This window comes from Panthera pardus, unplaced genomic scaffold (assembly GCF_024362965.1).
Source record: "Panthera pardus isolate Hobbes unplaced genomic scaffold, ASM2436296v1 HiC_scaffold_25, whole genome shotgun sequence".
NCBI lineage: Eukaryota > Metazoa > Chordata > Mammalia > Carnivora > Felidae > Panthera > Panthera pardus.
In genome coordinates this window covers 26,929,568-26,957,397 of record NW_026526821.1, presented here as the reverse complement: position 1 = coordinate 26,957,397, position 27,830 = coordinate 26,929,568, and the positions used below count along the sequence as shown (strand labels likewise).

Below are 27,830 nucleotides of genomic sequence, written 5' to 3'. Positions count from 1 at the left end.
TATTGGAAATTTCATCGGAATTGCCTTGAACCCTTCATATGGAAAATTAAAAGCTTTACAATATTGGACCTCCCCACCCACTAACAAAGTATAAAATTTTTTACTTATTTTTATAGTTATTCAACCAAGCTTTACAGGTTTTAATTTTCAGATAAAGGTCTTAGGTATCTTTTCTTAAATGTTGTAGTTTTTATTTCAGCGATCTTCCCCCCTTTTCGCTTCTATTATTTTCTAACTGATTATCGATGATCTTTAGGACCAGATGTCCTTAATTCAAATTCCACCTCCTCCATTTATTGATTTTTAGACACATTCACTCAACTTCCCTGAGCCTTTGTTTTCTCTTTTATAATACCAGGATGACAAAGCAAGGGACGTAAATGGAATTAAAAGGGAAGGACCAAGCAATCATAAACGGCGAGTTTAAGCCAGTAACGTCAGGGCCTGGACTTAAGGAAGACTTTGAGAGACTCCTCTCCTTGGCAGAGAAGCTGAGGGCGAGTCTATGTTGTACACAGGGGACTTTATGTTAGAACGAAGAGAATTTCGATGAACATTCAAGGCACCATACACCACTATAGGGAGAATAATAAATATTTTTCTTCGGTTAAAGTTTTGGGGAGGTCCAGGTGCGCGCCGTTCTGTTACCTGAAGCGACTCCTCATCTCCTCAGTTGGTACCACCTCTCCCGAATAATTTGTAGTCGAGCATTCTGGGCTTTGTAGTAATTTCCTTATTAGAGTTGTTCCACGGGGCTCGCGCAGTTGCTTGAGACTACATTTCCCAGGAGGCTCCCGGGCCGGTTGTTTGCTTGTCCCTCAACATGACTTCCGGCGTCCCGGCGCACTGCTGGGCCAATCGGGAGGCTAAGACTGCCCATTCCTGGCCCTCTGATTGGTGCATTCGACCAGAGAGCCTGGGTTCAAATTTTCAACGGTACTGAATGAGGCCCGCGGCGGGTGTTCCGGACGCTCGGTTGTCAGAGCTGAGGTGAGGTGAGCCTTGGGGAGAAACGGGGAGCAGCTGGGGGTGCGGGGCTGCTTTCTCTGCTGCTGTCTGCTGCTCTGCCTGGTTCTCGAACGGCTGGAGGTGGCTCGCCTCTAAGCCCGTAGTGCGGCCCGAGCGTCTTGGCCCGGGCTTCACAGGAGGCGGCGGTGGTGTGTGTGGGCTCCGTCTTGGCCGGGCCGAGAGGGAGCTAGACTTCGGACCACCGCTTTCTTGGTGACAGGATTTTCCCGTGAAGTGTGGCCGGACCGAGGCTGGCGGGCTGCGTCTCGAGGTAGAGACGGAGGCCGGCCGTGGGAAATAGGGGGAAGGAGGGTTGGTGGGAGGTTGTAGGCTAATAACGGTAACGACCATTGTTACCACGAAGGGATGAAATAAGCATTCACTGGAGTGAGCACTCTGCGTGCGTTTTCTCGTTCAATTTTCGCACCAAGCCGATGAAGCAGGCGCTGTTCGTAACCCCCACTTTATAGAGGAGAAAACAGGCCCAGATTTCAAGAAATGGGTGCAACAGTAGCCCCGCCCTCAAGGAGTGTGGCTTGGGTGGAGGAAAACTGATGTCGGCACAGGCAACTGCATTTAAAAACTATTGTGTAAGAAAGAAAGGTAATAGATACGGTGTGAGAATTGCGGGACAGTTTAATTGCAATTGGAGTTGTCTTTCTGTTTGGGGTTTAAAATTCATCCTGTTTTATCTGTATCTGCTTAGCCCTCCCCCTTTGTAACGAATAACTTAGGTATTCTTTCCTTTCTAATTTTCTATCCTAGAACGTTTATAGGTTGGAGAGGAAAGGAAAAGTGTGAGCCAGACTATAAAAAGCAGCCCCCCCCCTTTTTTTTTTTTTTGATGTATGGTTTCTTTGTCTCACATACAGTTTTCTAGTAGTTAAGTACCCAGGACTTTCCCCAATCAGTCTTGCTTAGGACCAGACAGCGTCCATCGCTCTCCTGATCTTACTCTGAGGTCATTGCTTTATGTACTCCCAGGTTCATTCCGTTTTACCTTGTCTTGACATCCTATGACCTTTCTTTGTATTTGTCTCACTCATCGGATGCCAGAATTTGAATTATTTACTACTATGATAAGGATATTCTTCTGTTGTGTCGTCAGTGTATCCTATCATAACCCCTGTCCAGCCACCCCTAGATCAGCCTTGGTTGTTTTGGAGTAACACTGTTGGTGTGGTGTGTTAGCTCAGCGTTAAGTTGCCACTCTCGGGATAAAAGTTACTGTTGCTCCCAGCTCACTTAGCTAATTAATTGACTTTTTGAGGGTGTACCGTGTGCTCAGACTGGTATTAGATGCTATGGGTATTCAGATGTATGATGTTCTCGTGGGTTTTCTGGTATGTTTGAGGACAGAAGACTGATCCAGATTGACACGTGACAATCTGAACAAGACGCGACCGAATTGGAGTCCTCTAGTGTTATGTATCGTAGGCGCCCTGGCAATGTAGAGGTGAGGGAGATCAGTGAGGCTTCAGACAAGCAAGGCGTGTCTTTGTGAAGCAGAGAGGACACATACTGGCTCTTGGTAAGCAGAGTGTGGTTAGACAAGAACTAGAACAGTCTTGGTGCACAGAAGTTGCCCACTTAATATCTGCTGTATTGGATAGGCAAGAGGGCATTATCTAAATTGACTACACAACTGCAGATATGAAAAACTGGATGACTTCAGCTAGGTCGGTCAATTTGTTTAAATTTTAAAATTATTTATTTATTATTATTTAAAAAAAAATTTTTTTTTTTAACGTTTACTTATTTTTGAGACAGAGAGACAGAGCGTGAACCAGGGGAGGGGCAGAGAGAGAGGGAGACACAGAATCTGAAACAGGCTCCAGGCTCCGAGCTGTCAGCACAGAGCCCGACGCGGGGCTCGAACTCACAGACCGTGAGATCATGACCTGAGCCGAAGTCAGACGCTTAACCGACTGAGCCACCCAGGCGCCCCTAAATTTTAAAATTATTTAAATGATGCTTAAGTCTGTGTATTCCAAAGTTAATAAAGTTGACTTATCCTGCATTTGCAATTAAGCTTCTCCGGGAGACAGGATTAGGTGAGAAAGTCCTTCTTTTTTTTTTTTTTTTTTTTTTTTAATTACTGATTTCACGGTGAATCACACCTTTACTCTTTTTTTAAATTTTTTAAATTTTTTTTTTTTAACGTTTATTTATTTTTGAGACAGAGAGAGACAGAGCATGAATGGGGGAGGGGCAGAGAGAGAGGGAGACACAGAATCAGAAGCAGGCTCCAGGCTCTGAGCCATCAGCCCAGAGCCCGACTCGGGGCTCCAACTCACAGACCGTGAGATCGTGACCTGAGCTGAAGTCGGACACTTAACCGACTGAGCCACCCAGGCGCCCCGAAGGTCCTTCATTTTTTGTTTAGGTGCCAGGAGATGATGAGTTCTTCTATGTCCCCTATATATTTTTTCCTTTCAGCCTCTCCTGGGTCTTTTCCCTAATCCTTTTTGAATTGCTGGTGAAGGAAGGAAGAGGAGAGGCCTAAATGCCCTTTGGCAAACTGAATTGTCTTTGCAATGAGTAAAGTTAGGAAACAGAATTAATTGACTACAGGGAGACTGAACAGCCCATTCAGTTCTGTAAATAGATCTGTATATGAGACAGACATAGAGCTCAGAGGTTTTAAGGTACTTGGTGCAAAAAGTATAGATAACTGGGAGGGGTTCTGGGTTTGTTTGCACAGAGAAACTTGATTGGGGAGCAATTAAAGATTAGTGAGAAAGGAGCTTACTTTGGAAACATATAAAAAATACTATATCTACTCATTTAAATAGAAAAAGGTAGTAAAAGTTTTTTTATAAGTGTGCCTACTTATAAGTGCCTACTTTATAAGTGTGCTTACTTACTATAAGTGTGCCTACTATTTGTCCTGAGGTTTGAATAGAAATGCACTCTATTACTCCTTGGTGTCAGTGTTCCTAAATTGCAAGATTTGGAAAGGTAGTTTTAAAGTGGGAATATATAATGTCAAAGACCCCAGAAGACAGCAAATGTATACTAAAATTTAAGCTGAAATGACAAGTTAAGAAGTTTGGCATTTGGGGTAGATTTATGCTATTTAGAACTTAGCTCTCAGAAGCACTCTTTGGTTTGGAGAGTGGCTGGCTGTCTCTGGTGTTATGCAGCCCCTTCCTATTCTCTGTTAACCATCTTTACTACAGAGATCATGAACCTGTTATATCACCTTTCTGTTTCTTCCAGGTTCTTGATAACAAGTACTTGCTAGACTTCAGGACTTCAGAAGAGAGGTGAAAGAGTACGTTGCAACTCTGAGTCAAGTCTATAGGCAGGTGGACTGACTGATGGATTAAACCACAAGTAAAGCTGAGTCTACAGTGAGTTACATTAAAAAGGAATAAGAGGTAGGGCGCCTGGGTGGCTCAGTCGGTTAGGCATCTGACTTCGGCTGAGGTCATGATCTCGTGGTCTGTGAGTTCGAGCCCCGCGTCAGGCTCTGTGCTGACAGCTCAGAGCCTGGAGCCTGTTTCAGATTCTGTGTCTCCCTCTCTCTCTGACCCTCCCCCGTTCATGCTGTCTCTCCCTGTCTCAAAAATGAATAAACGTTAAAAAAAAAAAATTAAAAAAAAAAAAAAAGGAATAAGAGGAACATTAATATATTAGCATCAAAAGTGTTTAACTTTAGGGGCGCCTGGGTGGCTCAGTCAGCTAAGCATTCAACTTCGGCTCAGGTCATGATCTCACAGCTCGTGGGTTCGAGCCCCACATTGGGCTCTGAGCTGACAGCTCAGAGCCTGGAGCCTGCTTCGGATTCTATGTCTCCATCTCTCTCTGCCCCTCCCCCCTTACGTTCTCTCTCTCTCTCTCTCTCTCTCTCTCTCTCTCTCTCTCTCTCTCTCTCTTTCTCTCTCTCTCAGAAAATAAATAAGTATTAAAAAAAAATTGTTTTAAAGTGTTTAACTTTAGGGGTGCCTGGTTGGCTCAGTCGGTTAAGTGTCCAATTTTGGCTTAAGTCATGATCTCATGGTTTGTGGGTTCCAGCCCTGTTTGGGCTCTGTGTTGACAGCTCAGAGCCTGGAACCTGCTTTGGTTCTGTCTCCCTCTTTGCTCCTCCCCTGCTTGGTCTCTCTCTCTCTCTCAAAAATGGGTAAACGTTAAAAAAATATTTTAAAGGTGTTTAATGTATCTTAAAAAGTAACATATTTGGGGAAAAATTATTTTTTCTAAGTTTATTTACTTAGAGCGAGTGCAAGTTGGGGAGGGGTAGAGAGAGAGAGGGAGAGAGAGACTCCCAAGCAAGCTCCACACTGTTGGCACAGAGCCCGACCCAGGGCTTGAGCCCACAAACCATGAGATCACGACCTGAGCTGAAATCAAGAGTCGAATGCTTAACTGACTGAGCTACCCAGGCACCCCAGAAAATTTATTTAATATGGAAAAGCAAAAGAAATAAATATGATTCACTATTCTACCTCTTAGATAAACTATTGCTAACATTTGATAGATTTCTTTCCAATTTTTTTTCTGTGCCTGTATTTGGTTTTAAAAAGTCATACACTAAAAACTTTCATTATTTTTTTTTCAACCTGATTAGGTTATGAACATTTTTTCATGTCAATAAAATTTGCTACAACATAATTTTAATGGCTACATGGTAGTCCATTAGATGGTTCTACCATAGTATTTTATGCAGTGAAATCCTTGGTGAAAAGAATGCATATTTTCAAGACTTTGGTACATAATACCAATTGCCTCATGGGAGAATTGTGCTGATAAACATACCCACTTAGTAGTGTATATTCACACAGGCACAAATTTATATTTTTAAACTATGTAATACATTCACGTGGCACAAAAATAAAAATAATATAAAAATATTTATAGTTAAAAATCTTCTGTCACTGTCTGTCTCACTTCCTGGCATTTAATAGGTAATCAGTTTTTGAGGTTCTTAGGTACATGTGTATCTACATCCCAAGAAACATACCCTTTGAAGGATGTAAATCTTTACAAGACTGAGTGACTGAGGTTTGACTAGGATTGTAACCTCCTGTAGCCCCACTGTCAACCCTTACAAAACTCAGCTTCTTGTGTTGGAACAGCAGAATACTTGGATATTCTACAAAGATTTCCTTTTAGTATTCTACAGAGATCTGTGTTATTATTTGGTAATAATATTGCCATTATTTGGTAAATGGCATCATTGATTTTTATCAAGGTCCTATTAGTTGTATAAGAGTAGATTAGGGTTTATAAAGTTCTGTGGATAAATTAAATAAAGCAGAACTGAGTTTGTAATCCATAACTCACAAGTTTGGGAGAGAGTCGATAAAAAAAACTACATTTGCTTGAGGTTTCTGGACAGTGATGAATTACAACAAGTGTCCATGTGTCCTGTGCTGACTTCTGAGTGCTTAGACAGTGAGGGATTGTCATTGGATTTTAAATTGACCCAATTTTGGAAGCTTCATGGATCTGTTTCGGTAAACAGATCCAATTTCAACGTAGAAGTTAGCAAACATAAATGTGGAAACACAAAGTCCATTTACTTCCTTCAGACTTAGTTTGTGACTTTGATTAACAGTTAAAATGACATGCTGGATTATGTTGCCATTTACTGACTCCTGCTAATCCCTTATGTACAAAAAAAAAATGTAGGTAAGATGAAAATAACTCAACTCTATTTAACTTGTGGTTTGGTAACAGGATCTCTTTTCCCTTGTGAAAGTAGGAGAGGGTGTCCCTGGGGGAATGGCACCATTTGGGATGGGACCATTTACTAGCTACGCTTCTAATGAAGTCTTGACTTACTTTGTTTACTATGTTACCAGTTGTTTAAGTCATGATTTTTCTTCCAATAGGAATAGGTTAAGATGCAGCTCCCAAACTGGATAGTGAAGTGCTTGAGAGCATCTGTCACACCAAAGTCTTTGTTTTATTTAGGAGCTGCCAGTCCACTGTTCCAGCTTTCCTTAGAACTTACCCTTTTGCAGTTTTCCCCCACCTCCCCTGAACCTGTGCTTTTTGATTTATAGAGCTTGTCAAGGCTAGTTATTTTTGGTTTGAGAGTGAAGAGGGACAGGACATGATCGAGGTTAATTTCAGGCGAATGTGGAAACACATTGCTTCTTTTGCAATCTTCCTCGGTTGTGTGCTTTTTCCCTCATTTGTTTCCCTTTTCCATTTATCTCTTCCCTTAGAAAAAGTCAGTATCATCCTTGTAGAACTCTGTAGGTCTGTCTGTATCTCCTTATCTTGTTGTTGCTGTTGTTCTTTGTGCATTTTTTTCTTTCTTTCTTTCTTTCTTTCTTTCTTTCTTTCTTTCTTTCTTTTTTCTTTCTTTCTTTTTTAAAATTTTGATTTCAGTATAGTTGACACATAATGCTACATGAGTTTCAGGTGTACAACATAGTGATTCAACATCCCTGTAGGTTATGCTATGCTCACCACTGTTTGTATCTTTTATGCATCACTTCCACCAGGTACCCTTCTCTGACCCTCCTGTTCCCCTTCTCTGCACTTCCATAGTGCCTTTGGTTTTCTTCTGTTATATCACAGATCACCCTGTATCACAATTGTCTGTATTTTCCACTCAAATGTGAGTTTCTTAAGGGAAGAGACTCTTTATATGCTTTTAGTCTTTGTTTTTTGGAAACAAAAATGAGCTATGTGATATGATGATGGCACTTAATAGGCAGTTCTAAAAGGAAGCTAAGTGGTTCATAATATGGGAGAGGCTTTTTCCTCAGTTCTGTTGCAGGATTATTGGTCTGAAAGAGCTATTCACTCAGATGGTTTCTAGTTTTGCAGGAATCTAGAGCTGTGGTAGATTCAGATAATTTTGAAATGTGAAGCTGATTCTCTTCCTTGGCAGTCTGATTTGTTTGGGAGAATGTGGTTGACGCATGTGCCTTTTTTCTTTCTTTCTTTTTTTTTTTTCTTCAGTGAGACCTGTTGACAGAAATTCAATCTTGATAAAGGGGTGCAGGAAGGCATCCAGTTCCCATCATGCCTAGGTCTCTTTCATTTAAACAGTTGGCCCAGACTCTGGCCTGTTCCATTTCCCACTAGGCCTTGTGCTTTTTAATTTTTGAAGGTTTTACATCTTAATTTTATTATTTATGGGAGAAGCAGTGTGGTAAAACTGGCATAGCCGAGTAGTTACTTTTGGTTTTGTTCATGTGCTTGTGCTATCACCTTTTATTGAAGAGTCAGACTTCTCAATGGATTTGTATTTTGCTTACTTTTTCCCCTTTTTGGGGGAGTTGGGGAGGTGGGAATGGTCTCCTGAGTTGGCCATACTGGACCAAAAATAGCTTTTAAAAGAAGCCTCTTTTTTTTTTTTTTTTAATTTATTTATTTTGACAGAGAGAGAGAGAGAGTGTGCACAAGCAGGGGAGGGGCAGAGAGGAAGAGAGGAAATCCCAAGCAGGCTTCACCTATTGTGGGGCTCATGCTCATGATCTGCAAGATCATGACCTGAACTGAGATCAAGAGTTGGATGCTTAACTGATTGAGCCACCCAAGCATCCCAAAAAGCTTTTTTAAAAAATGGTCATGTTAGAAAAATAGTATTTCAGTTTTAAAATTTCACCAAAATAAAGATTAAGCATGTTTAGGTTTGAGCCCCTTGCCTTTTGACCCCCATCAATCAAATGCACTCCTAGACCTCAGAAGACATTTCTCCTTCTGATGCTTAAATACTGTATTCATGGTTTCTTTTACTCTATAATATCCACTGAGAGGTTCAGACTAACTTCCGTCTTATAAATAGCAAAAACTTTATATGCAAGAGTACAAACTAATAAAAGAGAAATTAAGAGGCGGTGATTTACTTTATGGGATGATTTTAGCTCAGAGCTTTCCCGGTGTATGTATGTATTTATTTATAATTTTTTTAATGTTTATTTTTGAGAGCGTGAGCAAGCACACAAGCAGGGGAGGGGCAGAGAGTGAGGGAGATACAGGATCCGAAGCAGGCTCCAGGCTCTGAGCTCTGAGCTGTCAGCCCAGAGCCCGACGCCGGCCTTGAACCCATGAACCATGAGATCATGACCTGAGCCAAAGTCGGATAGCTAACCAACTGAGCCACCCAGACCCCCTATCCAGTGTATTTAGAATAGGGTTTTTAATTTAGCAGTGTTCTTCTATGAACAGCTTCTCAGGATGCTTAGTTTTGTGTAAAGCAGAGTTAATTTTTGCATTTGACTGACAGTATGATTTGGTTATCTACCTCATCTTTGAAGGAATATTGTAGGAAACACCTGTACATTATAGCGACCTGAGATTTTGGAATCCCACAGACCTGGTCTTATAACTTAACACTGCTACATACTAGTTGGTGATCGTGGAGTGGCTTAATTACTCTGGGCCTGTTTCCTTATTTGTAAAAAGGTGATGATGATATCTACCTTGTATATTTTTAATGCACTTTAAATGTGATGGTTTCTTAATTTTAAAAATGTATTTATTTTTAAATTTTTATTTATTTAAGTAATCTGCACACCCCCTGTAGGGCTCGAACTCATGACCCTGAGATCAAAAGTCCTGTGTTCCTCCCACTGAGCCAGCCAGGTGCCCCAAATGAGATGATTTATGTAAAGTGCCTAATAAAGTGGTTGGCCTGTAGTAAATAGTATTTGGAAGTTATTATCTATAAATGGTTTTATCCTTTGTGCCTTGACATTTCACTTTGATCTACATAAATCTCTATTTTTTAAAATAAATATGAGAGGAAATAAATAAATAAATAAATAAATAAATAAATAAAAATATATACTCACACGCACACAAAGAGGCACCTGTCTGGCTCAGTCGGTAGAGCACACAACTCTTGAGGTCATGCCCTACATGGGGCATTGAGATTACTGAAAAAAAAAATTAAGTAAATAAGAGAGGTTAGTGGATAAGGACACATCCTTTAGGGCCTACTTGAATGCAGATGCTGGCTCTGCTCTTTCTTAACTGTGTGATCATGAGTAAGTAGTAAATCTCTCCTTGCCTCAGTTTCCTTGTCTATAAAATGAAGACAATAATAGTACCTACTTCATAGGATTTTTGTGAGGATTTAGTGAGTTAATTAATACATGTAAAACATCGCCAGGAGTGTCTGGCATGTCATAAGTACTCAGTAATTAATAGCTATTATTATTTTTTTTTTTTTTATAATTTTTTTTTTAACGTTTTATTTATTTTTGAGACAGGGAGAGACAGAGCATGAACAGGGGAGGGTCAGGGAGAGGGAGACACAGAATCTGAAACAGGCTCCAGGCTCTGCGCTGTCAGCACAGAGCCCAACGCGGGGCTCGAACTCACGGACCATGAGATCATGACCTGAGCCGAAGTCAGCCGCTTAACCGACTGAGCCACCCAGGCGCCCCAATAGCTATTATTATTTTTAAGTTTATTTTGACAGAGAGAGAGAGAGAGCATGAGCAGTAGAGGGAGAGAGAAGAGAGAGAGAGACAGAATCAATCTTACTTAAGTAGGCTCCATGCTCGGTCCGGGACCCAGACACAGGACTTGATCCCACAACTGTGATCATGACCTGATCTGAAATCAAGAGTCGGATAGATGCTCAACTGACTGAGCTACTCAGGTGCCCCATTAGCTATTATTTTTAACTTTTTTTTTTCAAGTTTGTATACTTAAAAAAATTTTTTTTTTAATGTTTATTTTTGAGAGAGAGAGAGAGAGAGAGAGACAGAGACAGAGACAGAGCGTGAGCGGGGAGGGGCAGAGAGAGAGGGAGACAGAATCTGAAGCAAGCTCCAGGCTCTGAGCTGTAAGCACAGTGCCACCTGATGCTGGGCTTGAACTCGTGAACCTCAAGATCATGAGTCAAAGTTGGAAGCTTAACCGACTGAGCCACCCAAGTGCCCCACAAGTTTGTGTACTTTTTATTAAGTCAATACTCAGGAGCATTTTGTTTTTATAAAGAAACATTAAAAAAAGAAATAATGTGTAACATTTGGATAAGTGAAGTTAGTAGCCAATTTCAGACCCTGTAAATGGGAAACTTTATTTCCAAAAATCAATAGACTTAACAATTATTGCTGGATTACCAAGTGTACTTAATAAAAATCCCAGAAAGTGCAGTGACTTATGGACTGTAAATGCCACTTTAGGGGGAAATAAGTACTGCTTAACCAGTTCTATAAACTGAAAAGATATTCATTTATATAATAAGATGTATTCAAAGAGTTCATATAGTGAAAAGTCTTCCCCTGACTCAGAACTCCTAGCTTTCTTCCCAGACCCAAATACTGTTAACACTTCTGTGTCTCCTTCCACAATAATCTATGTATGTACAAAAGTATACATGAGTATATATTACCCCTTTCCTTCTTTTTAACATGAATGAGAGTATGCACTTATACATTTTACTTTTCTCACCTAATAGCCCTTGGAGCTCATTGTGTACATATGACCACATACGCAAAGTTATCTAATATTAAATTCTCTAATATTTTATTATAGGATTGTACCCTAATTTATTCAAGCAGTCTTCTATTGGTGGAATTTTTGTTTTTAGTTTTTTGGCTTTTATGAACAATACTATCGTGCACTTTCTTATACTTACGTATGCATAAGTACATATCTGTAAGATAAAGTTTTACACTTGGCAAGACCTCTCAAAAACATGCACTTGCTCTCCAAAGAGGGTAGCCATGTAGCTCCATAATTTAAAAAAGAAAAAAGAATGTGAGGGGTTATATTTGAATACTTTCCAGGTGGTTTTTTCAGTGGCATGCTTTGGTGGAATCATGGTTTTTAGGAAGCTAAGTGGGGTTGTTGCATATTACATTCCTGCCTCTTCCCTCCCCCAGCTTTAGTTGTCTTCATTGCATTACTGCCTGGGAAGTGTTCCCAGTGACCTGGGTTAGGCATTAAGATCATGGGAATCCAAGATTTTCCCATGTCTTCCAGCATGTTTGTTCACAAGAACGGGAAAACTTCCTTGCAACAGGGGAATTTTAACCACTGTCCGTCACTGGGGAATCTTTCAGTGAGGGTCCTTTGAATAAAGATATGGTCAAGGGGAGGAGAGGCAGTGATATCTTATAGTAGTGCATTGTATAGTACTTGAAGTGCCTTCTCATGTTTATGGGAAGTAAGTAGGCAGAAAGATACAGTGCCTCTCCTGTTGTTCTATACATGTAGTAAATGTCAGAGACAGGTCTAGAATTCTGGACTTCTTTGTTGGGATTGTTTTGGGCTATAAGTGACAGAAAATGTGACTGTAATGGCTTATTCAAAAAGAGTATTGTCTGGAGGTAGATGGTTGCTGATATTTGATCAATGGTCAGTAGCTCAGCAATATCAGGGCCAGTGTTACTTTTTTGGCCATCCACTTGTATACGCGATAGCTGCTCTATCTCTAGCTATTACATTTGCCTTTAAGGCAAGAAGAAGGGTTGAAGGGAAAGGGCAAGAACAAGGGCTGTGGCTATATCAGGAAAGTAAGTTTTCCTGTAAATCCCTCAGCAGATTCCTACTTCATTCTCATTGGCCAGAACTGTTCTGGCTACACTAAGCTTAAAAGGTGACTTTTGTTATGGTGTGCTTCCTACTATTTTGATGATGTTCAATGAAACATATTTAATCAGTTTGACTTAAGTGATATTAATTTCTAATTCTCTTTTTTTTTAACGTTTATTTATTTTTGAGACAGAGAGAGACAGAGCATGAACGGTGGAGGGTCAGAGAGAGGGAGACACGGAATCTGAAACAGGCTCCAGGCTCTGAGCTGTCAGCACAGAGCACGACACGGGGCTTGAACTCACGGACCACGAGATCATGACCTGAGCCGAAGCCGGCCGTTTAACCGACTGAGCCACCCAGGCGCCCCAATTTCTAATTCTCTTTATATTTAGAGTTTATAATTTAAATATTGTATATTATCTTATTTTTTGAGTGCACCAGAACCTTAGCTCCTATCTAGATTTTAAATTCCTTTGTGTCTGAGACTAGATCTTCTACTTTTTGTGTAAGACATAGTCTCAACTTGAGTATTAATGAGAAAGGAACTCCGGTATCATTAAGCCCATATTTAAGGCCCCTAGTGAGTGTATAAGAGTGGACTGCTAACAAATAACTTAGTGAGTTAAATTGATTAATGAAGGTAGACATAGAGAGTGAAAACTTTAAAATGAGAATAATAAAGACTCCTCTATTCAGGGCAAAAGACTATGGAGAATGGATTTACTTGGATATGCAGTCCTCTTTTCTATGCAAATAGAGGCCATAACTATGTTAATATGCCTCTTTAGTTCATAGGGTGAGAGGGCAGAACAATGTGGAAAGAACATTGTGTTGATGTTAGGAGCCTCAGTTTTGGATCTAGTTCTGCCTTTACATAATTGTATGATACTAGGCACATCATTCTCTCTTCAGCTTCCTCTTCTAGAATGGGAATAATAATTGCTGCTTTACGGGATTGTTGGAGAGTATTTGAAATACTGTGTATTTACTACTTCATGGCACCTGGCATGTATAAGTACTTTTGGTAACTGTTTTTACCATGATCATTAGTATTATTGTTGTGTTGATCTTGGAAGAGCCTTTTTTGCTGTAATTAATCCTTATCTATAAACTGCAAAAGTTAGTTATTAAGATTCCTTCTGATTCCAAAATAATCATGTTTCTACACTAAGTACCTCAACTGGGGCATTGTTATAAAGGTATCTGTGGAGTTCTGGCTGCATTGAGTTCATAGGAGAGACCATGGAAAGATGAAGTTCTCTGGTGTACGGATTGATGTCACTATGTAAACCAAATAATTATTAGAATAAATGTTTCTCAGGCACTCAAGTACCTTCTGAATTACCCCAATCCACTGAGAGAAGCTAACGAAATACTGGCCAAACCACTGAGCAATGAAGTTGGGTGTAACTACTCTTATGATTTATCTCAGAGCATAGGTATAGTTGTATACTATAAAGACAATGAGTGCTGAGGGTTATTAGTGCCCAGAATTGGTGACATTGTGGGGAACTGGCATAACTCTGGTGATATAAGTTCCTTTTTAGGAACGGTTTTACAGTTTGTATCAAGAGTCAGCAATTCCATTTTTAAGAATTTCTCTTAAGGGTAGGGGTGCCTGGGTGGCTCAGTTGGTTGAACGTCCGACTTCAGCTCAGGTCATGATCTCGTGGTTCATGGGCTCGAGCTCCGCATTGGGCTCTGTGCTGACAGCTTGAAGCCTGGAGCCTGCTTGGGATTCTGTGTCTCCCTCTCTCTCTGCCCCTCCCCCAGTCATGTTCTGTCTCTCTCAAAAATGAATAAACATTAAAAAAAAAAAGGAATTTATCTTAAGGGCATACTTAAGGATGTGTACAGAAATTGAACTACAAGGATATTCTTCTAGTAGTATCTTTAAAGTGAAAATATTGAAAAATGCCTAAAAATAGGGGATACGTAAATTATAGTATCTGTCAGTTGACAGCTGTCATCAAGCTGTCAGTTGATGAAATATCTGTATATATATATATTGACATGGAAAATGCTCACAGTATGTGAAGCAGATTTCAAATATATGTGTGTATATAGAGAAAAAATGAGAGAGAGAGAGGGAGACAGACTGGAATAGTGTGGTATTATAGATTATTATTTTTTATAGAAGCTTTTTTTATGATTTCTTTAACGAGCATGAATTTTTATAATAAAATAAAGGCTTAAAGGTACTTAATTTAATAAATGTGTATGCAAGTAATTAGTGGTATCTACTTCTCTTCCAAGATACAGAATACTTTAAAGTACATGTTGTTCCCTGGATGAAGACAAATGGCTCATTGGATTTCATAGGGAAATTATTTGCCAGTGAGTGTGTCCTTCAGACTGTTTTTGAAACTACTTCCAGATATTTGCTTAACCGTAAATGGCTAGAGTGGGGGCTGACTTTAAACCTACACAGGTTTCTACGGGAGAGTGTAAAACTTTGTACACCGGAGCAGGGATGGGCCCATACCTTTGACTTGTTTCTTTGACCTAATTTACATGTCGTGCCTTTTATGTGTGTGTGTGTTTTGTTTTTGTTTTTTTTTTTTTAAGATTTTATTTTTAGCAATCTCTCTACCCAGCGTAGGGCTCAAACCTACAATCCCGAGGTCAAGAGTGGCATGCTCTACTGACTGAGCCAGCTAGGTGCCTCCTTTTATGTATTTCTTTCTTTTTTTTTTTCAATTTTTTTAATGTTTGTTTATTTTTGAGACAGAGACAGAGTGTGAGCAGGGGAGGGGCAGAGAGAGAGGGAGACAGAATCTGAAGCGGGCTCCAGGCTCTGAGCTCTCAGCACAGAGCCCGACGTGGGGCTTGAACTCACAAACCGAGAGACCGTGACCTGAGCTGAAGTCAGACACTTAACTGACTGAGCCACCCAGGTGCCTATGAAAATATTTCCAGGGAAAGAAAACCTGTAGTTGGCAAAACGTACTAAGTTTTTACTAGGTATAAGATACCGTTCTGAGAACCTTGATGGATGAGGTATACACAAGTGAATAAAATCCGTCCTTGTCTTCAGGAATTTACGGTCTACTAGGAGAGGCATTTGCATAGTTAACTAATATAAAATTGAATGGTAAACAAAGCATTATGGCTTTGGAGAGGTAGCAATTAGTATGATAGGTAGAAATTGGGGAAGTTTGTAGAGAATTGAATTGGACTTTGAATAATGAGTAAGATTTTAGTTAGTAGGTGTAAAATTTAATGGTGTGTTTCAGAAATTGGGTTATTCAGGGCAGAGAAAGAGTAGTGGGATGTGGGAGAGGCTAGAAATGAAAAAATGGTAGGTTGAGGGAAAATAAAATAATGAATGTCAAACACCTAGTATGGTACTTTGCCTGGCATGTTGTAGGCACTTATCAAACTTTGCCTCCTCCTAATTCCAACACATTTATCTTCAGGAATATTTTCAAGTTACCAAAAAAGAAAAGTTAACTTTGGGGCACCTGGCTGGCTTAGCCAGTAGAGCATGAAACTCTTGATCTTGGGGTTGTGAGTTTGAGCCTCATGTTGGGTGTAGAGATTGCTTAAGAAAAAAAAATCTTTGAAAAAGAAAAGTTAACTTTTAGTTTGGTTTGAAAAATAAGGTGTCTTGTCCAGGTTATTTTCAGAATTGCAAATGTGGTAGTAAAATCAAAGTAATTGCTGGGGAATCAGTACCTTAGATTAATGCACAACCAAGTTTCTGAACCATTTCTTTTCATTAGAAGGTGATCTGTTGAGAAGAGTGAGTACTGGGAAAAACCTGCTCTTCTGTGCCAAGGCAGGGGACAATGTCACAAGTGAAAACTTCTTATTCCTACGATGCTCCCACGGACTTCATCAATTTTACCTCTTTGGATGATGAGGAAGATACCCAAAACATAGATTCTTGGTTTGGTAAGTGTCTGCTTTTTCAGGCCATTTTAAGGGTTAGTAGCTTGGTTTGTTCTGAGTACCTTTCTTTTTTTTTTTTTTTTTAATTTTTTTTTTTTTTTTTTTTTTTTTGTTCTGAGTACCTTTCAAAAAAATAGTAGGAATTTCAAGAAAATAACTAAAATATAAATTACTTTCTACACCAAGATATTTTATCATTTATGATATGATAGAAATAATTGAAATGCCCAGTGTCTTAGGAGTGGGCTATCAGTGTTATTTTGCAGTTAGGAATAGTAAATATTTAAGCATTAGGGATATATGGAAAAATCCAGATGAAACAAAGTTGAGTGAAACTCTAAGATTCAAAACATGTCTGTAGTGATAGCAGCCACATAAAAACTTGCTCTACTGTCATTGGGCATAGAATCTAGTATTACAGTTAGGATACTGACATTGATACAGTCTACCCATCTTACTCAGATTTCCCCAGTTTCACTTGTACTCATACTCATTTCTGTAGTAAGTTCTATGCAATTTTATCACTTGTGTAGGTTTGTGTATCTACTCCCACTGTCAAGATACTGAACAGTTCTAACATCACAGGCATTCTTGTGTTGCTTTTTTATAACTACAGTTACTGCCCTATTGCTTCCCCTCACTGATTCATTTTTAGCTGGAGGGATTATGCTACTCAGAACCCAATCCCCAAACAGAAATGGGATTGCCTGGTGTTGAGTCATATGATTTGATGCAAACCCTGACACCAGGCCAATAGTAAATAAGGATGTGATTATGTTTTTATAGTATTTTGGGATAATATGGTGAGACCAGTGATATGTCAGGCTAGTAGTTGCTAGGGTCTCTTCATTTTATTCTTTCTCGTATACTTATCTTCTGTATTAAAAAAAAAAAAAAATGTGATGGGAGAAAAAAAATGAGTCCATTACAGCTGCACTTATCACTTACAATGCAGTGTCCACGTGTGGTGGCACATGCCCTTCTCTTGCAAAAGGCCTTTAATGGTATCCGTTGGAGAAGGGGTCTGTTGGAAGTGGTGTGGAGGAAAGGTGAAGAGGACCAGCTGCCCTCTAAGGATCTTCTCACGTCCTTGCATTACTGAAACCTTGAGGAAGACAACCCTGGGTTGTCTATCTTTTTTTCTAATTTTCTTTAAAAACAAGATAGAAAATATTTGTACAGCGAAACTGGTAAATACAATGTCGAAGAAAAAAATTAATCCTACCATTCTTTCAAAACCACCTTAGTTCTAATACATTATTTTCTAATTCTCTTCCAAATAATCATATCTTTTTATACAGTTGCACTCTGATTGTACATGCACAGTGTTATTGCTGGAGCTCACCACATTCCTGAAGCTTCTGTTTGTTGGTAGGCAGTTGGTAGAACGGATGTTTCACTGCTTTGCCCTCACTTTTGGGCACAGGAGAACCTAAGGTCAAATCCCTTGGGAGAGCCTAGCTCTGTTCCATCCTCACACACCCACTTCTTACCAACCAGTTGAAAGAGAACCTCAACTCAAATAGACCATAAGATGTCTCTTGTAAGCCCTGCAGATCTTAATAGCTACAGTTTCCTTTAAGAGGAACATGGTGTATTTAGGTGGTAGATTAGGCCAGTTCATGCTTATATGGTCCTAAATGTGTATCAAACAAAGATAAGTAGCTATTCACAATGCAGAGTCTGCACTTCTCCTTTTCTGTAATACATTGTTCAGTGTTGCCAGTGTTACAGTGATAGTTTTTATAGTCTCTATCTCTGACGTATAATGTGTACTCATTTCATTTTGATCACAAGAACTTTGTACTTGCCAAATGTGCTGGAAGCGTACTAGTAGGGGCTTTAGGCCCCATTTACAAGTGCATAGGACTGATTTATTTTGCTTCCTTGCTGATTGTTTAAATGATGCTCTTTTTTTCACAGAAGAGAAAGCCAATTTGGAGAACAAGTTTCCTGGGAAGAATGGCATAGGAGGGCTTTTTCAGGGCAAAACCCCTCTGAGGAAGCCTAATCCTCAGCAAGCTATTGTCACACCTTTAAGACCAGGTAAGAAAGAACATCTTAGGAAAAAGCTCTTTGGTAGAATGGTGGAACAGTGTGTTATGGGCCTGAGGGATCTGGGGGAATTATGTAAATGTTGTATCCTTTGGTTTATTATTGGTGAAATGGGCCAGTTTCACTTTATGGTGAATGTGACACTAATGATGTACTACACTTTTTTTTTTTTTTTTAATTTCTTGGAACTTAAGCTAATATAGACTTTTACTGCCAGATATAAAACTCTTTTCTTTTTATGACAAGATTTAACATAACATAACCTGAGTCTGGCTGGGAAACAAAGCAGTAGGAGAGAAGAATGTACTGCTTGTCATTGCACAAGAATTCTTTGAGTCATGTATCTGATTCTAAAAGATAATTGGCATTTAAACTGGTGGTTACTAAGTCTGCAGAATATTTTCTATTTGATCAGAACAAAAGAAGCATTTTTAAGAGATCATAAATCCTTAAAAATTACTTTTTTGAAGTAACAGCCATATTTAGATATGATTCACATGAACAAATCACCCAAAGTGTACATTTCAGTCTTAAAAAAAAGTTTTTTTTTTAATGTTTTATTTTTTGAGAGACAGAGACAGAGCGCAAGCAGGGGAGGAGCAGAGAGGGAGGGAAACACAGAATCCAAAGCGGGCTCCGGGCTCTGAGCACAGAGCCTGATGCAGGGCTCAAACCCACGAAAAAGAGATCATGACCTGAGCCAAAGTCAGACACCTAACCAACTGAGCCACTCAGGCTCTCCATCAGTGTTTTTCACAGTACAGTCATAGAGTAGTTGTACAACCAATACCACAATCAATTTAGAACATTTGAAAATTACTCTTGATGGATGAATCTGAAACTGGCTCCAATTAGACCGTTAAGTAGAGGAGTCATACCAGGAAATAGCTGTATTTCTAGCAAACTTTTGTAATTTACAAAGTCTAAGCTGCTAGGATGACTTTCAAATAATTAACTCATGAGTACAGATGATATCTATTGAATTTGGGATTAGGGCAGGGACCCTGAACTTTTGCATCCATTGTCTTAATTGCAGAAGGGGTTAGAACTGTATGGCATGTTTCACTTGCCATGCTTGGAATGCCTGTGGCCTCAGTGTTGCATCCTCAGGTAAATTACATTAGTTCATTAGGCATGGCAGATTTTCTGTTGCCTTGGTGGTCTTTGTGCTCTTCTTGAATTGAAAGAGTATGTACTGTTACCTAATTTGTCTGGACCACTTTCAGTTGAAGACTGTTTTGTCAACAGTGTGCCCCAAAGCAAGAAACTTCTGTTGGGTCTGTCATGTGGCAAAAACCATGCACATTGCTTACGTGCATGCCCCTTAGGCCCCTCAGAGTCTGTGTTCTTTCATATTACATATTTTCACCTGTCTTATGAGTGTTGTTGCCTCTGCATTCAATTCCTAACGTAATTGAAAAGTTCCTATTCATCATTCAAGGTCCAGCTCAAATACCCTTTTTTCTCTGATTCCTCTTACTGTGTTCTCAAAGCACTTTTCATACCTCTATTTTAATTTCAATTTTCTTTTGTGTTGCTAATACAAAAAAAATAATTGATTCTTACATATTAATCTTTTATCCTGCGACCTTCTAAACTCACTAGTTTTAGTAGTTTTTTTTTAATAGATTCCATCAGATTTTTACATAGATCATATCATCTGCAAATATGCCTTTTATTTCTTTTTCTTGCATACTGTACTGGCTAGAACCTTTAGTGGGATGTTGGATAGGAGTGGAAAAGGTAGACATGCTTGTCTTATTCCTGTGCGTTCAGGCTTTTACCATTAAATATGATGTTAACTGTAGTTTTTTCATAAATATCCTTGATCAGGCTGAGGAAATTCCCATCTATTCCTATTTGCTGATAATTTTTTATTTGGAATGGATGTGAGATTTTGTCAAATGCCTTTTCTGCTTATATTGAGATGATTATATGATCATTTTTCTTTTTTTGGTCTGTTACTGTGTTGAATTACACTGATTTTCCAACGTTAAGCCAACCTTGCATTTCTGGGATGAACCCCAATTGGTCATGATGGTATTTTTTCTTTGTATGCATTTTTAGGTTGTTTGCTACATTTTTGTTGGGAATTTCTGTATATATTTTTCATGAGGTATATTGGTCTGTAGTTTTCTTTGTGATACCTTTGCTTGTTTTGATAAATACCTTACTCTAAATATTCCCTTCTCTTCTTTTTTTTTTTTTTTTTTTTTTGGAGGAATTTGTGTAGAATTAATATTAGGTCTTACTTAAATGTTTGGTAGAAGTCACCATTAAAGCCATCTGGGTCTGGACTTTTCTTTGTACAAAGGTGTTTTTTTTTAATTTTTTTTAACATTTATTTATTTATTTTATTTATTTATTTATTTATTTATTTTTTAACGTTTATTTATTTTTGAGACAGCGAGACACAGAGCATGAACAGGGGAGGGGCAGAGAGAGAGGGAGACACAGAATCTGAAACAGGCTCCAGGCTCCAGGCTCCGAGCTGTCAGCACAGAGCCCGACGCAGGGCTCGAACTCACGGACCGTGAGATCATGACCTGAGCCGAAGTCGGATGCTTAACCGACCAAGCCACCCAGGCGCCCCAACATTTATTTATTTTTGAGACAGAGAGAGAGAGAGAGCATGAACAGGGGAGGGTCAGAGAAAGAGGGAGACACAGAATCTGAATGAAACAAGCTCCAGGCTCTGAGCTGTCAGCACAGAGCCCGACGCGGGGCTCGAACCCACAGACCACAAGATCATGACCTGAGCCGAAGTCGGACGCTTAACTGACTGAGCCACCCAGGCGCCCCTGTAGAAAGGTTTTTAACTACAAATTCAAATTCTTTAACACTCTCATCTTGAGTGAGTGTTGGTAGTTTGTATCTAAAATAATTTGTCCATTTCATCTAAGTTGTTGAATGTTCATAATGTTCCCTTATTATCCTTTTAATATTTACAGATTCTGTGTGGTATCACCTCTTTCATTCCTGATCTTGGTAATTTGTCTCTGTTTTCCTAATCAGCCTGGCTAGAGATTTATTAGTGTTACTGATTTTCTGAAAGAACCAACTTTTGGTTTCGTTGTTGTTGTTTTTCTATTGCTTTTTCTATTTCATTGATTTTCATTCTGATCTATTAGTTCCCTTCTTCTACTTACTTTGAGTTCAATATGCTCTTTTTTTTTTTTTTTAAAGTTTCTTAGATGGCAGCTGAAGTCATTGATTGGAAATCTTTCTTCTATAAATTTCCCCCTAAGTACTGCTTTAGTGGCATCCCACAATTTTGGTGTGCTCTGTATTCATTTTCATTCCATTCAAAATACTTTTAATTTCTTTATTGCTATCTTCTTGATCCATGTGTTTTTTTTTTAATTGAGATATAATGGACATACAACATTGTGTAAGTTTAAGGTGTTGATTTGATATGTTTATATATTGCAACGTGACTGACACCTCTATCATATCACATAATTATTTCTTTTCTCTCATTGTGAGAACAATGAGGATCTTGTCTCTTAGCAACTTTGAAGTTTATAATACAGTATTGACTATAATCTCTATGACTATTATTGTTGACTGTAATCTCCAGGATTTATCTACTAGTTCCAAGTTACCTAAGTGTTATTTAGAAGTGTGTATTTAATTTCCAAATACATGTGGCAGGGGGTGGCAGTTCCAGAAATCTGTTACTGATTTCTCGAGGGATTTAATTCCATTTGGTTAAAGAATATATTTGTGTGACTTGATCTTTTTGTATTGAGACTTGTTTCATGGCCCAGAATATGGTGTGTCTTGGTAAATGTTCCGTGTGCACTTCAAAAGAATGTATATTCTGCTGTCATTGGGTGGAGAGTTACATAAATGTCAATTGGGTCAAGTTGGTTGATGTTGCTCAAGTCTTCTATTTCCTATTGATCTTCTAAGTGTACTATCCATTATTGAAAATGGATATTGAAATCTTCAACTATTATTGTTGAACTGTTTTTCCCTTTAATCTTGTCAGTTTTTCCTTCATGTATTTGGGGCTTTGTCATCATGTATGTATGTGTGTGTGTATATCTATATATACGCATACCACATATGTATGTATGTTTGTAACTGTTACATTTTCTTGATGAGTGGACTGCAACATATTTTTGTTAATGAAGTTTTATTGGAATACAGCCATGCACATTTGCTCATATATTAAGACTACTATATTCTTACCGATTTTTCTGTCAACTTGTTCCATAAATTAGAAGAGAGAGATTGAAATTTCAGACGACATTTATGGATTTGCCTATTTTTCCTTGTACTTTCTGCTTTTTGTATTTTAAAACTCTGTTATTAGGTACGTAAATATTTCAGTTGTTACCGCATCTTGAAGAATTGACCATTTTATCATTTTGAAATGATTGTCTTTATCTCTGATATTCTTTGCTCTGAAATCTGCTTTGTCTGGTACTAATATAGCCATCCCAGCTTTATTTTGATTAGTGTTAACATGGTGTGTTGATATTTTAAGAACATTTTTTGTAGGGAGAATATAAATTTTTTTATTCTATTTTAAGATTTTATTTTTGAGTAATGTCTACACTCAACATGGGACTCAGACCTACAACTTTGAGATGAAGAATCACATGCTGTACCTACTGAACCAGCCAGGCACCCCTATAAAATTTTTTATGTTAAATATTTTATATTAAATTTTTAAAATTTAATCCTCTCTGATTTTAAATGGGGTAAGTGCCTCTGTTATAGCCTTGACACAATATATTATCATTTTTTTGTTTCTTTTTCTCCCCTCTAGGAAAAAATTTCTTTAGGCGATGAGCCAAATGATTGTTCTCTGGAATAAATAATGCATGAAATGTGTTTTCATAGCCTGACTTTTCTTCCCTGTTATCTGGTTGAATTTTTTGTCTTTTGTCAAGGCTCTCAGTTCATAAGCTATACTAGAAAATGCTGTTTCTTCCATGAAGACTTTTTTTTTATTATTCTTGTCTCCTTATTCTTATAGTACTTTTTTGTTTCTGTTTCATGATGGCCATAGTAACATCAGAATACGTTATGATAAAATATCTCCTTCCCCTTTCCACCCTTAGATTCCCTTTTCCCAAATGCTGTATTTTTAAACTCTTAACTGTTTTTAATTTGTGGAGGAGAGAAAAACCAATGGTTATACCCATAATGCCTAATAATATGATTATATCAGCATTAAAAGGCAGAGATACTTTTTTCTGAGGTGAATGACTTAGGCTGGCAGATAGGCCCTGGATACTTTGTTTCTGCTTCAAGCAAAGTAGATTTTATAAATTCATCTTCTGTATAAGATTTCACTGGAACTAAAGGTTCCACTGCTTAGAGGGGCTTTATACACACACACACACACACACACACACACATAATTTTAAGTCTAGAATTCTATGTTGTCATACACACACACACACACATGCACATACATATAGATGTGTCTCTCATATCTAGCTTACTTCCTTGGAATTTGAGTGCTGACTAGTTTTTGCTCTTCCATAGTTGACAACACTTACTACAAAGAGGCAGAAAAAGAAAATTTGGTGGAACAGTCCATTCCATCAAATGCTGCTTCTTCCCTGGAAGTCAAGGGAAACACCTCAAGAAATACTCCAGCACAGCCACAGAGGTAAGACTGTTTTAGGGCTCCAAAGTGGTTTTTATGTTAATAATGTTCACAGAATAGTTACTGTCAGGGTACCTACTATGTGTCTCATACTATATTAGGCTCTTTATTTTACCTCATTTAATCTTCATAACATTTATGAATTGTAGGTAATATGCTTAACTTATTGATAAGGACTTAGAGGTACTAAGTTGCTTAAAGTTTACTGGTTCCAGAACCCTTGCTATTTGCACTATCAATGGATTGCACTTTATTTGTGTGGATATATGACAGACTTTTTTTTTCCTATTTATATATTATAAGTAAACTTCATAAGGGCAAGCATTATGTATCCTTACTGTGCCTAACAGTGTCTGGCAGGAGCAGAAACTGAATATTTAAATGCTTGATGAATGAATAGATGGGTGGGTTAAGCTGCAATCTTGGCACTGGTGAACTTAAAACATTTAATGTCTTTGAATGTTGTATTTGTGTCAGTATCTTTTTTTTTGATAACAAAAATACCATGTTTGGGAGCTGTCAGTATTAGTTGCCTTCAGATGGCACTCATCAGAAGAATATTCAGGTTAGGTTTTTTTTGTTTTAAACTTTCAACATCTAATAATTACCATCCACTCATAAAGTTTAAATTGTAAGACCGTTTATTGCTTTATACTTTGATGTTACCTAGAATATCCTCAAGGAAGAAGGATGACAGATAATATTATTTTATATTCAGAAGTGATAAAACTACCATTTGCAAAGCCTCATGCTGGTATAAAGGTATTACCTTTTGAGATTGGTATCATACAAGCTTATCCTAAACTTTTTTGGTAAAGAAGCCCATTTTAATAAAAAGAATTCTATGAAATTTCAATGAGCTAGGCATATATCACAAGAGTCTTAAGAGATTGCTACTGGTTGATTCTATGGTTTCTGTTCCATGTTTAGATTGTAAATTGAGGCCTACAGATTCTTATAGATTGCTTCAGAATCCTGGAAACTGTTAGTGTCTTCACTTCTCTCTTCTGTATATGTATATGATTGCTAAAATTGTCTTTCATCCTGATTGAATGCTGAATGCGTTTTGGAAATGACAGTGTGAGAGGAAGCCAGCTACTATTAGAGACCTGAATGGTTTTTTGTTTTATTTTTAAGGCAGGTACTTCTACCACTCAAAACTTCAGTTTACTGAGAATAATCATATCCTCCAGGCTCCTTGTAAGAAAGGGCCAAATAAGATGGCATGTGACAGTACTTTGTAAATGATATTGCATTATGAAAATGCATAATAAGTAAAACATTAGTGCCATTAATCTCAGATCTCAGATTTATCTGAGTCCAGAGTTACCTAATCGAGAAAGGAATGGCAGATGGAATAGGAAGGTGTAGATAGTCATACAAATTCCATTTTATTTTATTTTCACATGGTCTCAATGGATAGGCTAAAACATGTCCAAAACTTCTTTGACACAGAATAGTTAAGAGTCAGTAAGGCCTTAGTGTGTAATAATAATTTTTCCATGGAGGTGTTGCTTTACCATAAATACATGTTTTAATTTTTGGCATCTCATCCCTCAGTCATTTCTCCCTAAAGACACCCAGCAGTTCTTCTCTTGACTTCATTAACATCATTGCTGAATTTAAATAATGTCCAAAATGGTCGTGTGTTCATGTGTTTTGCCTTCTTCCTTTCTAATTTGTATGATTCCCAGTCCCGTTTTTAAAAATTAACTAGTTTTGGGGTGCCTGGGTGGCTCAGTCTGTTGAACTTCTGACTTCAGCTCAGGTCACGATCTCACGGTTAATGAGTTTGAGCCCCGTGTCAGGCTGTGTGCTGACAGCTCAGAGCCTGGAGCCTGTTTCGGATTCTGTGTCTCCCTCTCTCACTGTCCCTCCCCCACTCGTGCTCTCTCTCTCTCTCTCTCAAATAGATAAACAATAAAAAAAATTTTTTTTTAATATTTATTTTTGAGACAGGGAGAGACAGCATGAACGGGGGAGGGTCAGAGAGAGAGGGAGACACAGAATCTGAAGCAGGCTCCAGGCTCTGAGCTGTCAGCACAGAGCCCGACGCGGGGCTCAAACTCACAGACTGCGAGATCATGACCTGAGCCGAAGTCGGATGCATAACCGACTGAGCCACCCAGGCGCCCCTAAAAATTTTTTTATAAAAGGTAAAAGTTAACTAACTTTACTGGGTAATAATTTGCATATAGTAAAATGTACAGATCTTGGGCGTACGATCTGATTAGTTTTGATAAATACATACCGCCATGCAACCATAACACCACAATCAACATATATAGTACGTCTTCATCACCTCAAAAGTTCTCTCATCCTAACCCTTTATAGTTAATTCTTACTGCTTTTTCTACCTTCTCACTCTCTCACCTCCTACCCAGAGGCAAAACTGTTCTAATTCCTGTCACTGTAGATTAATTTTTTCCATTCTAGATGTTTTTATAAATGAAATTTATGGTACTCTTTTATATATGACTTCTTTTCACTTAGCGTGTGCTTTTGAGATTCATCCATGTCCTTTCATGTTAGTAGTTTGTTCCTTTTTTTTTTTTTTTTTTTTAATTTTTAAATTTACTTTTGAGAGAGACAGAGAGACAGACAGTGAGCGGGGGAAGGGCAGAGAGAAAGGGAGACACAGAACCCGAAGCAGGCTCCAGGCTCCGAGCTGTTAGCACAGAGCCTGATGTGTGGCTCGAATCCATGAAGCGTGAGATCATGACCTGAGCCGAAGTCAGATGCTTAACTGACTGAGCCACCCAGGCACCCCAGTAATATGTTCCTTCTTATTGCTGATAGTAAGTTCTGTTGAATGGATATGCCACAATTTATTTATCCATCCACCAGATGATGGACATTTGGGTTGTTTCCATTTGGGGGCTATATAGAGCTGCTCTGAGTAGTTTTGAGGACGTATGTTTCTCCTGAGTAAATACTTAGGACTGCAATAGCTGGGTCATAGTGTTAAATGTATGTTTATAAGAAACGCCAGAAAGTTTTCCAAAGTGACTGTACCATTTACATTCCCACTGGCAGTATATGAGAGTTTCAGTTGCTCCGTATCCTAGCCAACATTTGGTATTGTCCGTCTTTTTAATGATATTTCATTGGTTTTAATTTGCATTTTTCTGATGACTAATAACGTTGATCCATATTTTCATGTGATTATTGGCCATTCATATATTTGCATACATAGCTGGCTGCTTTTTTAGTCTGGTTCCCTGCGGTCTCCCCCAGACCTGTGAAAGTTAGAAGTCAGCCAAGACTTTGAGTGGAGTTTAAGTGTTCATCCTCAGGTTTAAGTGTTCATCCTCTCTGTGGTTCTCTTGTTTCTGAGATTTTGTCTCTAAATTCCTGCCAGCTCCAATGTTTGTCTATTGACACCTCAAGCAAGTAAGATGTTAGTTTTGTGCCATCTTACTATATGCACAGTGGGGGTTACATTTATTAAAAAAAAGCAGCAAACTCACCAGTCTTACGTGGTGTGGTTTTATTTTTTAAGGATGGACACCTCACCAGTTTCTGCTTGCCTTTTTGCTGGGCTCCATGGGTGTCTTCTAAACATACATGGTTTAGCATTCAGGCAGGAATTTGTGCAGAGGTTTTGCTCAGATTTTGAGTGACATTTTTTCTGTGGCTCTTTCACTTTCAGGATTTTCTTCTAAATTTCTAGGTGTTATACTGGCCTTGAATTTTTATCTTCTATTATCTCTAGCCAGTGAGACTGGAATTTTCTGCTGTTAGAACTGCTACATTTGGGGAGTACCTCGGGCAAAAAAGC

At 38.5% G+C, this 27,830-nt stretch overlaps 1 protein-coding gene across 9 annotated transcripts in view; it reads left to right on the top strand.

The window, feature by feature from the left end:
• The first annotated feature begins 880 nt into the window (after positions 1 to 880).
• TPX2 (TPX2 microtubule nucleation factor) overlaps positions 881 to 27,830 on the top strand; it is a 57,777-nt gene continuing 30,827 nt past the window's right edge. For 2 of the 9 annotated variants that reach the window (XM_019458854.2, XM_019458846.2), the window contains exons 1-5: positions 913 to 990; positions 4,231 to 4,364; positions 16,197 to 16,368; positions 18,289 to 18,411; positions 23,926 to 24,052. In XM_019458854.2, coding sequence (XP_019314399.1) covers positions 16,263 to 16,368; positions 18,289 to 18,411; positions 23,926 to 24,052 — 356 coding nt within the window. In that variant the 5' untranslated portion in view covers positions 913 to 990; positions 4,231 to 4,364; positions 16,197 to 16,262. Of the gene's footprint in view, positions 991 to 1,065; positions 1,280 to 4,230; positions 4,365 to 14,792; positions 14,809 to 16,196; positions 16,369 to 18,288; positions 18,412 to 23,925; positions 24,053 to 27,830 lie in introns of those variants that run through there. The other 7 variants (XM_019458847.2, XM_019458849.2, XM_019458845.2 and 4 more) reach the window with 7 other exon arrangements.